The sequence below is a fragment of the Lissotriton vulgaris genome, chromosome 5 (assembly GCF_964263255.1).
Source record: "Lissotriton vulgaris chromosome 5, aLisVul1.2, whole genome shotgun sequence".
Classification (NCBI taxonomy): domain Eukaryota; kingdom Metazoa; phylum Chordata; class Amphibia; order Caudata; family Salamandridae; genus Lissotriton; species Lissotriton vulgaris.
Genome location: NC_141693.1, coordinates 1,271,240,442 through 1,271,253,614, shown reverse-complemented (window position 1 = coordinate 1,271,253,614; position 13,173 = coordinate 1,271,240,442). Strand labels below are relative to the sequence as shown.

General features: G+C 44.4%; 1 protein-coding gene across 1 annotated transcript in view; it reads left to right on the top strand.

The window, feature by feature from the left end:
* Window positions 1–9,309, top strand: part of LOC147712444 (uncharacterized) — a 399,151-nt gene extending 389,842 nt beyond the window's left edge. The window contains exons 7-8 of the mRNA XM_086923116.1: window positions 5,786–5,953; window positions 7,974–9,309. Coding sequence (XP_086779242.1) covers window positions 5,786–5,953; window positions 7,974–9,013 — 1,208 coding nt within the window. The 3' untranslated portion in view covers window positions 9,014–9,309. The remainder of the gene's footprint in view (window positions 1–5,785; window positions 5,954–7,973) is intronic.
* The last annotated feature ends 3,864 nt before the right edge of the window (window positions 9,310–13,173 follow it).

The following is a 13,173-nucleotide window of genomic DNA, read 5'->3' as shown; positions in this document are numbered from 1 at the left end:
GTGACGATCTAGAAGCCGACAAACTGCATCATGACTGTGTGGAAAAAGTAATAACTAGCAGCACTTCGACGCCCTCCACTGTCACAAACAGTCTATAGTGAGCATGTGGAGTAACGATACTCATCCGCAAATCATTGCTCTTCAGGGTGGTAAAGATGTGGTCCGACCCGGATGGCAGATAGCATTTGCAAATACAAGTGTGGGGGATAGGTGTCTATCTGTGGGTTTTGTATGCGCACCAACAGGGGCCAAACGTGCCTTCCTTCTCCAGTCAAATCGCCTACTTGTGGAGCTCAGCGCATCCAAATACATCATCAGCAGGGACTGGAACCTCGCTAGCGATGCGATTCTCAACAGGACTGGCCCTCTAGATAAGGGAAATGATGCAGATAGAGCCTTGCTGGGGGATATCACCTCCGACCATGTCCTTGTCGATCTCTGCCACCCGATCGACAAGGAGTATATCTTTCTGTCCTCGGTATACGGCACGCAATCCAGGCTGGACTATTTTCTCATCTCCCACCCGCCTTGGCACTTGTTGATGAATCCCATATTCTAGAAGCAGCCCTGTCCGACCATCTCACGGTCCTACTATCCTTAGATGTGGACTTGACCCCCCTGGGTCGTAAACCAAGACGGTTGAACCTGCAAAGATATTGCTCCACCCAGGGCATGGCCCAACTATGGGACCATGTCTCTGCATACATGACGGACAACAAGTACTGCTCTGGGTGACTGCAAAAGCTCTCCATGGCCAACTAATGAGACATGCCGCCATGGCCAATAAGCAAGCTTCTCTTTGCAGTGCCTAGATCACCACCCTCAACCATCTCTACTCCTCCTGCCCCACTGTGCCCAACCCCGCCACCTGGAGCAGGCCCGTATGGCCCTCAACAGACTTTATACCTCTATGGCGAGTTTTCCCTCCAGCACATGAAAGGGCGGTACTATGAACAGAGGGAGAAGGCAGACCACATGCTAGCAGCCCTGCTCAGTGAGCGGGAGGCTGCCATGGCCATACCAGCTATCAGGTCGGTTGAGCAGGGAGATAATCACCCAACCTCAGGCCATTGTTAATGAGTTTGCATCATTCTATGGCACCTGTGGGTGATTACCACATTCTTTGAGAAGGTCAACCTGTCACGCTTAACGGAAAAGGGCAGAGAGCTTCTGGCGGGGGATATTAGCTCATAGGAAATTATGGTGGCCATCTGCCAGCTATCCTAGTACAAAGCCCAGGAAGAGGATGACTTCCCGGCTGAATTCTATCAATTCTATCAATGGGCAGGGAGGAGGTGATCGACTCCCTACATGCCGCCTGCCAAGAGGCAGAGCGGATGGCCTCTTTGGGATCCCTCTCTTAATAGGGCAGTGAACGCGGTCCTCCCCAAGCCGGGAAGAGGCCCTCAGCTGTGTGGCAGCTAATGACCAATATCTCTCCTAAACCGCAACATTAAGATCCTTTCAAGCATATTGGCATCACGCTTAAAAGAGGTTCTTCCCTCCCTCATTCATAATTCACAAGTTGGGTTTGTACCGGGCTGTTCCTCCAGGAACCATCTCTGCACTCTGGCACATACTCTCTCGACCACCAGGAACTTATCGGAGGAGGCTGTGGCCCTATACCTAGATGCTGAAAAGGTGTTCAACCCTGTTGAGTGGGGGTATCTCTTCGCCACCATAAATTGGTTTGAACTGGGGGATCAGTTTATCTCTAAGGTTTTGCTGTTGTTAAAGTGCCCGACGGCCCAGGTCAACTGCGGAGAGTTCATCTCTTATGCCTTCCAGATCTGGAGGGGCACACGTCAAGGCTGCCCACTCTCTCCAATCTTATGTCTACTTGAAATTGAGACTTTGGCATCTGTCATTCACCACTCCCCTCTCAGTGCTGGCATCCCCATCACAGAAAGCCTCTCCAGGATGTATCTTTATGCTGATGACATCCTGCAAGATTTTGGCAACTCCCTTTCAGCGTTACTGGATGTCATAGACGACTTTGCGGCTTGTCTAGTTACAAGGTAAACTGGGGCAAAAGCAAAGGCCTCCCACTGTCAACATGCACCATAACGGCGGCAATCCACAGATAACTCTTCCACTTGGAATCTTGGTCAACAGGGCCTTTTCAAGATGGTCACCAATAACCTGACCCCCCTCATCACACAGATGAAACGTGACTTTGATAAATGGTCACTGCTGGGTTTTTTTCTGTGTGGGGTAGGGCACAGGCGGTGCATGTAGTTTAGCTGCTGTGCTTTACCTACATGCTCGGCATGCTCTCTGTTACGGTGAGACTGACCGCGCCACATCCCATTGACTCCTGGATCCAATCCTTTTTGTGGGGATTCAGTCGCCCCGAATAGCTGCAGCCAAACTTATGGTGTGTTACTCCTGTGGCAGCCTGGGCTTATCATTGGTTGAACACTATTCTCTGGCCCTACATCTTTCTTAACTCTCCTACTTAACTGCCAGGTACCACAGACCCTCCAAAATGGGTTCGAGCTGAACGTTCGATCCTCACTCCCAACAATGGACTATGCCTTCTCTATGGGGCCCACGCCCTTCAACCTTCACACCCACAACCAGTGCGGCAGACAATGTCTAAAGCTTGGCTCCGTGCCCACCACCTCTTTGGAGTGAATCACTGACTACACAACAGGTTACCACTACGGGGCAATTAAACCATCCACATTGATTTCTGGACCATTTGCTGGCTGCGTTGGGTTGAAGCGGGCATACATACCTTGTACCAGGTTCTGCTGGACGGTGACCTGAAGCCTTTTAACCAGCTGAAGGAGGAATCTGGCCTCCGCCCACGACAGACCTGGCAATAGCTGCAACTCCAACATTGCCTGGGGTGCTGCCCGGCTCCCTGCCCATGGTCTCTACCATCCTCACCGGAGGTGGAATACTTGTTCACTTGGGGCCGACATTGAGGCGTGATGTTCGGTCTTTACAGCACACTCACGAGTCACCTCTCCTCACAGCCCCTCTCGCGCAGCCTCCACATCAAGTGGCAGGACCACTTCTGATCACCATCTAGGAATAGGATTGCCCTGAGGCTCGAAGCCCTAGAAAAAAGGCGGCCAGAAAGACTGATTTAAATTTTGCTTGTTCAAGATGCTCCAAGAGTGGTATTGGATCCGACAAAAACTGCAAAGGGAAGGGCTGGCCTCCTGCCCCACTCAAACTGCTGGAGGTGCACGGTTATCCAATGCGACCTCACCCACACCTTAAGTGATTGCCCTTCAATTCAGTCCTTCTGAAATTACGTAGGAGACACTCTGTGGATGTCCATGCCCCTCCAGCTCCCCATTACTCCTCCTGTTATCCTCCTACATGATCTTAGAGGCTCCCCTGATCTATCCCATCTGCACAACCGCCTCCTGCACACTGCCCTGCATCCTTTTCCAGTGGCACTCACCCATTCTCCCTTCTCAGGAAGCCTGGATGGTGGAAATGATGCAGACGGCATCACATGAACCCATCATCTATGGTATGCAAGACCAGGCTGAGGTGTTCATCCAAAAATGGGCACCTTTCCTCCAGGATGCTTGCTAAGGCTTGCTGCACCAGCACGGGCTCTCCACCCCCTCATGTTTCTACTGGGCACAGAGGATTACCTGTCATCCCATGCAGTGATATAGGACCCTCTCTATCCTCCCCTTGGTTGAGACCCTGGTCTCCACACCTGACCCAGCCTCCCTCACTGACCCCTCCCCCTCTCGCCCCCTTATCACCTGGGGCCCCTTCTACCACCCCCTCCCCCTCTCTGTATCGCCTCCTCCATTCCTATGCCCTCCCCCCTTTTTTCTTCCCCTCCCCCACTACGTGAGCATGCAGACAAATGGATCTTCCCCACTCAGCAAAGACCCCTGATGCCGTACATCCACGCCCTGGATGCGCCAACACACTAGTGACCTAGGACACCCCCCCCTTTTCACCTCCTGCGATCCTTTTCCCTGCCCCTTGTATACCCACACCATCTCCCCTCTCCCCCCCCAGTTGTGGTATTTTTCTTCATGGTTTGGGGCTCACTGGCTACCCCACCGTGTGACATATACGACGGCCTTTTCCCTCCTCGGTCTTCCCTCTCCCTCTCCACCCCTGCACCAGCATCACACGGAACCCCAAGGCACCATTGTGAAATCCTTCACAATGGCAAATATTTCTCTACTTCTGTGGGTGTTAGCATCAATCCCATCCACCGGAATGGCGCATTTGGTGGTAGCTTCTCATGGAGGATTGGAACATGCTCCGATGTACATTATCCTGGCTTATTTTCCATTTGCGCTCCAGTTGAATGGAATGGAGTTTCAGTCTGAGTTCCTTCCTCTTTGTACCATCTAGCCTGTGGTCTAGATCTTGTTGTAATGCTGTGTGTGAGGGAGGCGTACGGAATCTGCACAGTTGATGATCAACTGTTGAAATTCTTGATGGCTTCTAGGAATGGTGTTGCTGTGTTCGGGTCAGTGCGTGTTGAGTGCATTGTTTCAGTCCTTGTCAGTGATGCAGTTCCTGTTTTGATGAGTTAGTTTGGTGGTGATGTGTGTGCATTGGAGTGAGACGAGGATGACGAAAGGTACATATATGTTGAGTAAAATATAATAAATCTAAAAAGATCTGGAGGGAATTGTGTCAATATTGGGGAAGCCTCCTGGATTCATACACGGGAGAACATGGACTTTGAACTATGACTGGGTGAACTGACAGCTGAGAAGGCCTGATGCAAATGTTACTAGGTGAAGAGTAACAGTAGTGGTGAATGGGGACTATTAATGGAAAAAATTATGAAGTCCTGGCAGAGTAATATTAATCTTGATTGTGTACTAAAGTTTTTTCATTTTTTTTAAAGAATAATAAATCTATATTTACCAGCTGTGTACTAACATTCAGAATATTGTTTTTTTGATACTCTTGCTATAATATTTTTGTAGCATGATACGTAGAAGTCTGTATTCTGGCAGTGTACCCTTTGAAGGAAAGCAAGTCAACCTCACTCACTACGGGGCCGATTCACAGAACTAACTTAAGACAAAATCCTAAACTTACTACTTTTGGTATTCACAGAAGGCATTTAGTAGTAGTAAAGTTAGGATTTTGTCTTAAGTTTGACTTAAGAAAAACTTAAGACAAACTTAAGATCAAGCTACGGGTGGCGGTGGTAATGAAAAGGAGAAAGTTAAGACAGACTTAAGAAGGACTTAAGACAGACTTAAGAAAAAATCCTAACTTAAGTCTGTCTTAAATCTGGCTTAAGTCTGTCTTAATTTTGTCTTAAGCAAAACTTAAGACAAAATCCTAACTTTACTACTACTAAATGGCTTCTGTGAATACCAAAAGTAGTAAGTTTAGGATTTTGTCTTAAGTTAGTTCTGTGAATCGGGCCCTATGGTTGCTTGCTTTGTGTAGCCAGGCATGGTTTGATCATTTTTACCAGAGTTGCTTTTCTTTCCCAGTCCAAACCTGTCAGCCAGAATTTCTGTCCTCTTCCTGAAGTAAAAGTAGTCATGTATACCTAGTTTTTGGGGTGAGGTTTAATTCATAAACCATATCAGTTCAAGTCAGCCCAACAAGTCATTCAGAACTGGTGCAGCACTTACAATGTGGGTCAAAAAGTAACCATCCTGCTATAATGATTTCAGTGTCTTTTCATGGGCTTTAAAGATTGCCTGCACAGTAACATCTTTTCTATTCCAGTCAAACTAGAAATATTGTATAACTGTCAGCACATTTGGGGCAAAGTTGAATGAAATTAACGCGCATTGTCTATGTTTTCCTTTTATAGGTTTGACTTCTGAGTCCTTTCTATCCGTCAGCAACTATAACAGACCGTCGGATACTCCTTACATCCTGAAATCTGATAAAATAGCACTCCCTTCACAAGGCGACTCTCAAGACATTGCTCTGGTTCTTTATCAGACACAAGAAATGGTCAACATCTGGGATGACAAAGGTAAGATCGCAGATCTTTAAGGTCACTATAAATCCCTGGTCACTGCACAGATTTAATTACGCAGATGAGGGCTGGCATATAGGGACGTTGGGAATTTGCTAAAGTTCTGCTGACCCTGATTGGCTCTTATGGTTAGTGAAGAGTCGGTCACGTTAGAGACAAATGAATGATGTCTTTTTAGAGGCACCATCTTGGCCAAGGATTTTGCCCTTTGGTTAATTTGATGGGCTATTATTTACTTAAAACTGCACTCTGTAAAAGGCATCTAGTGAAACAGTTTGGCCTACATGAATTTGTACATGTATCTGTGTGTTTTTGTGTTCACATTTTTTGATTCAGCATTCTTCTCAATAGGAGACATAGATCACGCTGAGGGTCTCTTCATTTGCGACCATTGGAACTCTTTTATGCAGTGTGCTGAGATTTGATCATAGATAATGGGGTAGTTCTTTGCTGCTGACATGTTTGATATCAGAGTTTAGCACCAATAAGTGCCAAAGATGTTCACGTCTTCGAGAGAATGTTTACTGATGTCAGCTGTCTTGATGAATGCATACCGTCCCACTTACCCAAGGACCCATGTCAGTCCACTCCGCCCATTCAATACATATACCTACTAACTCTCTATCTTGTCTCCATAAGGCAAATCTTCCGAGATAAATTGCCCATCAGAATTTCAATAGGATCAGCCATCTTGTAACCAACACCTACATAGGTGGGCACAACCTCCCATTAATTTCATTTTATTTGTACTGTTGTGGTTCAGCACTGGAGACCATTTTCATTTCATCTGTAGCTTAGATGAAGGGGTGGCTAAGTAAAATTATAACAGAAGGCTATGGATCTGCTTTAGCCCACACAAGCCTCGTGGAGTTGGGGCTACCATTATCTTGATTTGACTACGCTTGCTCCCTAGGCCACTTTTAACTGCACTAAAAGACAGTCTATGAATACAAATTGCTCCCATCTGGTGCATGAATTGCGCATTGGGCTGCAGAACAGGAAGGGCGCATCAGAGCAAATGATAAAAATCTCACTGAGAAGGATGAATGTTCGTAAACATATATTTCAGGGAGCCTTCTTATCCCAAGAAGAGATACAGACTTAGAAGACAAAAGAGATTAATAACAAAAAGGCTAAAGACAAGTTAAGAAGCTAAATAAATTAAGAATTATGCAAACATTTGATGGAAATGAAAGGATTATAACTGAAAGGAAAGATAGATAAGAATAGTGTTGTGTAATTTCATATCCTGGAATGAGAATACATGCTTCCTTTTGAGGCACTATGGAGTGGTGGGCAGACAAATTGATCAAGAATCATAAGAATCAGGTCTGGATGAGGTTTGCTTATACAATACGTTATTCAAAATTCCTGAATTTTTAAAATAGGGAGATATGCTGCAGTCCTCTAGGCCATCTGCAAGTGTGCTTCCACCATCAGAGGATAATTCACTGTTTAGAAAAAGGGAAAACATAAAACCGACACAGGTCAAAGGGTGGAATGAAGAGAAATGTGTCAAGTGAGGCCTTTAGAAACTTGTGGTTTGACACAAATAATCAGCAACTTTGCTTGGTAGTTATGGTGAACTTTGCATGCATGCTCTGAGAGTTTCTCATGCCTTGGTCCTTATTTACCATTTCATTTTAAAAAAGTCGTTTAAAGATCAACTCGTAAATTTGAGGTTCATGAGTTGTAACCGTATTGAGTTCCTGGGGGCAGATTTACAAGCCCCTTGTGCCACTTTGCGTCATTTTTAACATGCGAAAAGTGACGCAAAGTGGTGCAGGGGGCTTGTAAATGTGCCCCCTACTGCTTACAATCCTTGTTGACAGATTGGCAACATTTCACAAAGAAGGAGGAATTTTGTGATCTTTAATGGTAATTATAAGGTCTGGAAGCCTTAAAATATGGAAGACAATCTTCTTAAAACAGCCAGGACTTACATAAAGAACATGTTCGCAGTATGAATAGGGATGTATGAGCTTTGGACTCAAGTGTATTTGTCTTGTTTTTCTAGGGAGTGGAGCAGCTCGAGATGTCTCCTTCTGGAAAGCTGACCACTGCTGCAGCCTGGGCCACATCGCCGTTGATAATTATAATAAACCAACTGGAGTATTTGCAATGGAGATTAAGGAAGGGACTCTGGTGAAGCCTACCTCCTTTGTCCAGGTTTGGACAGATAGGGGTTCGGGAGCTAATAGGGATGGTGCCATTTGGCGTCCTGTGTGTACACCCGGTTATGTAGCCCTAGGCTATGTAGCTACTGGGAACTATGCAGCTCCTTCTGCTGATGACTTCCGCTGTGTTAAAGCAGAGTATGTAACTCCGGCACAGTGGACCTGGGTTTGGAATGATGCTGGAAGTGGGGCAAGGGATGATGTCAGCATCTGGAAAGCATCTCCAATAAATCCAGAAGGTCAAACCCTCAATGCTATGTCTGCTATTAAAAGGCACGGGGACATGGATATCCCAGCATACGTGCTGAAGAGCAAGTACGTTTTAGTCCATAATAGCAAGCCCACCAAAAAAGTAGTCCTTTATGATATTAAATATAACTTCAATGATAAGAAAATATTGAGAACAGAGCCCTTACAATTGAGTGCCCGAACCAAAGTGCAGAACTGTGCTGCTCCCGAAGATAGCCCACCTATTTATGCTGAAAGGCGGTTGTCCTTTACTATTGAAACTGAATCTAGCTGGAGCGTTAAATCTTCCATTGAGCTAGGAGTTACTGTTGCGGTAAAAGCAGGCATCCCAGGTCTTGGAGATATGTCTGTTTCCGGTTCTGTCACCACCACTTTTACTATGGGTACCGAAGGTAGTCGGAAAGAATCGAGGACTGACAGTATTAATGCCAAACTTCAAGCTAGGCCTAAGTACTCTGTGGAATACTATGTCACAGGAACGCGCTACACTGCTGACATATCCTGGACAGGAAAAATGCAAACTGTCTTCGAGGATGACACAGTAAATGTCCAAGATGTAAAGGGGGAATATATCGGGATGCAGATGGCTGAGATTATTGTGAGCGCAGATGCACCAATCCGCTGTGGATAAAGAATAACGTCACATCCTTGCAGCTTTTACTCATTTGTGACTGGTCTGGGCCGTTTTTTGTCATCTGCATTGGCCCCAAAATGTTCATATGAGTACTTTAGAGGTACTTTTTCTGTTTCATTCGTGATTCACTCTGTATCACCCACTAATGAATTAATTCTTATCTTCAGGCACTAACAACCTGTTGAAGTGAACACACTCTGTGCACCCTTCACTGTATGTATTTTTACCATTTATATGAAAAAAATACAAAGTGCAATGCCAATAAAGTATCAGGTGATATTAAAAAATGTGAATATGTGTTTATCTATTTTCGTACAGCCATTGACTGTGATTTCCTAGAATGCATTTGCAAACGGTCTGTAGTTTGTTGCAGTTTATAAAGGGAGCACCTTACATGTAAAAGGTTTATTAGTTTCTCTCTTGTAGACTCTTGATACAATTATCAACAGTGGTTCTCAAGAATGTGAGCTGAGACCTTAAATGATGTTTATCTACTAGATGATTATCCAAGTCTATGCTGATGGTATGAGAGGATTGGGAATAATCAACAGTGAGGCCGAAAGATGAGGTGTTCATTACTTGTGAAATGTAGCAGTTCAAATATTGTGTTACATCAAACTTAACACACAAATAAACAGATTGCATGGAGACATTTCCTGAATAGTTTTAAATGACAGTTTAGTAGGAATTTAAGGCCACAAGATAATGCTAACAAAAGTATGCTCACCCAGGGGTACACTTAGAGCCCAATTCCGATGTTGTTTGGAAGGCCTTCGAAGCAGATTTGGCTTTCCTTGATCCGATTAGTTGCCCTTGTTTCCGAACAAATCATGCAAAGGTTGGAACGACCACGTACAATGCAAAGATCGCTTACGCATCAACAATCGAATTGTTTCTGGGACCCAAACCTATCTGTACGACTAGTTCATATCCGGATGGTGCCATGCAATGTACCCGAATTTCGACCGAGTGAGTATGTGCATGATTCGGACAGCCATTTCGCCTCGGTTTCAGCATGACGAAACGCTGTCGAAATCATACTGCGGGGTACCATAGCAGGCTCCCCTTTATCATGGGCCCTCTGAATCTGTCACAGGGGTGAGCCCATATGTCCCCCTTGGCAGACCGTGCACAGTGTGGCGGACACCATGGGGTTCGCACCACAGGGTGTACGCTTTTCCACACCCACCCCTTTTTGCTATGGGAGCCTGCGTACGCGTTCAGTACACAGGCTCCCATTGACGTCAATGGGAGTTCAACTGAATCGTGTCTGGATGCATTAAAATGTATCGTACTTGATCAGTTGGACTCCCCTGACATCAGTCATATGGAAAGCATTCGGGAAACGAGTCATTTGGTTTGCTTTCCAAACGAGATCGGAATCAGGCCCTTAGAGCGTAGAGTGAATGAGGAAAGAGTTGAAGGAGAATTTATGCAAGAAAGACATAATAGAAAAGTTCAAAATGGTTAGAGCCAGTGGTTCAACCACATAAAACCAATAGAACTCTCTGGATATATGTTGACCTTTAGGACCTAGAATCAACATTTAGATCACTAGGCATTCAATGCTGAAGGGATGTTTTTTTACTTCATGTAGCAGAGATGAATCCAACCATAGATATGGCATTTTTGTACAACAACAGTGTCTTGCACAAAGGTAACATGACCTGATAAATTATATGACTCTGGAAGGAACCTACTGGTTCAGAACAATACCATGTGATCTCACCTTGGGTTCATCCATGTTCAAATGGCATAAGGAGTCCAATGTTCCCAAAATGATGTATTAATGTTTGTCAATAACAAGATGTTTCTTGATGAGAGATTAGAGACTTTTTTGATGATCTTACAAGAGAAATGATTGACTCTGAAGGGTAAAATTATAGGCTGGGTAAGGGGGCTAAGTCACCCTTTTTCATGAGAAGCACCAAAACTCAATTGATGTTGCTGAAGTAAATAGGAGAGGCTCCCAATCCACTGATCAAAGATAAATTAGGTTATTTTCTGGGGATAGCTGCATTTCATTCCAAATGTACTCCACAATTACCTCGCAGGACCCTCGGTCTGGGGGTGCATATGAAAAAGAATGAACTGAAGTATAACTTAAGGAAAACTGAAGTATTTGCAAATAAGCTTTGGGGGTGCAGAGACCCCTCAAATAAGCTTTGAGGGTTGTAGAGGCCCCATACTTTGTTAACGAGTGAGGCTTTAGCATCTTGGTCAGGTGTGCATCTTTTTAGGTCTACTTTGTGGGGAATGACAGACCACAGACAGACCACAGGCCATTAGTCTGAGTGATTACAAGCACAGTTGCAGGTAAAGTGACAACCCAGATAGCTATCTGTAAGTTAAAATTATAGGAGTTCTCCCAGCTGTGCATAATATCTGTTGACATTACAGATGATTTAATATGCCAAGGATTTGGATAAGAAGTAGGTGGAAGACAAAGAGTATGTGATGAGGTCAGTGACTTCTTTGTTAGGAAGAGCATTGTTCTGAAAATGAATGATAAGTAGATTTACCGGAAGATGAAGTTATGACACTTATAAGAAACATTGAAACTAAGTTTAGCAGGGTGGTGGGGAAAAAGGAAGGAGGGTGTTTGCATGTGGCATGAGGATTTTCCATTGAGGGGGATACATTTAGAAGGCATGCTCTATTAGTATTTCCAATTGGTTTAATAATGAAATTCCTGACTTTAGCACACAAGGAACACATTGGTTTGAGAGCAATGAAGATCAGAAAAAGGCAAGATTTTTGGTGGTCGCTCTTGACAAGGCAGTAGAGGATTTTGTGTTATATATGCAATTAGTGATATTAGGTATCAACTTCTTTCACTTTGATCCTTGATTGGGGGAAATAACTCATTGTTTTGTCCTTACAAAGATGAGCATTATAAAGTTTGTGAATACATTCATCACATAAGATTTCATACTCTATAAATCCCAACATGTACACACAATTTGATAACAACTGCACATATAATGAACAAAAAATACACCCCTTGTATATAATTAATACAATTGCTCCCATGTTTTAGACAATCATTTTTCTCCTTTGTTACCGTTCACCTTTAAATTGACAGATTCAGTTTCGTAATACTGGCACATAAGCCCCACTGATTGCTCGTCAAAGGTGGAAATGTACGTATTCACTCACAGGCAAAGCATAGTCCCACTACGATAATAGCAATAACAGGTATTCAAAATGCAGTAGGTCTCGTATTTGCTTGAGTTAGAGCTATTGGCATTGTAAATGACAATGGGCCAGATGTAGGTAATCCAGAATTACCGATTCTAAAAAAACAAATTTTACAGATTTGGTATTTTAGAATCGGAAAATGGGATGTAGGTAAAAATTTGGAAATTTTTACCGATTCAGTAAAATTCGGTATCAGCCATTCGATATTTACCGATTCGGTATTTACTGATTCGGTATTTACAGAATCAGTAAATCCCATTCATCCCTATGGGCCTCCAGGCCCAAAGGAATGAATGGGAATTACCGATTTGGTAAATACCAAATCGGTAAATACCGAATTGGTAAATACCGAATCGGCTATTCAAAAAAAGAAAAACTCAGGAGTCACCAATCAAGTGCAACCACCCCCCTCTAAACCAGGAAGTGGCTACACCCAGGCAGGTGGAAGCAATTAGAAGCTTCTGGAGAGGCTGTGAGAGCAGAGCTGAGTCCCTGAGCCACAGGAAAAAAAATTGCATTTAAAAGAGAAAAATGGCAAAGGAAGTTCCATGGAGGAAGAGAAAAATAAAATTAAGCACCATGGAGCTGCAGGTCCTCGTGGAGGAGGTGGTGAAAGAACACCAGAAATTGTTTGGGAAGCAGTCCCTGATGGTGGCAGAATCTGCCAAAGAAAGATTTGGCTGAAAATACAGTCTAAAGTGAATGCTGTAGGAGTGACTCCACTGGAGATAGATGACCTGAAAAAGAGGTGGTACGACCTCAGGAGTGTAACCAAGAAAAAAATTGCAGAGCTCCACAAAGAGGCAAACCGTACTGGAGGAGGGAGGAACCGTGCGCCTGCGCTGACTGAGCTGGAGGAGCTGGTGGAGTCCACCATAGAACCAGAGAGCGTCTGTGGACTGCCAGATGCAGACAGCTTAGCCAGAGCTGCCACCAGAAAAGGTAAGAAGCATGCA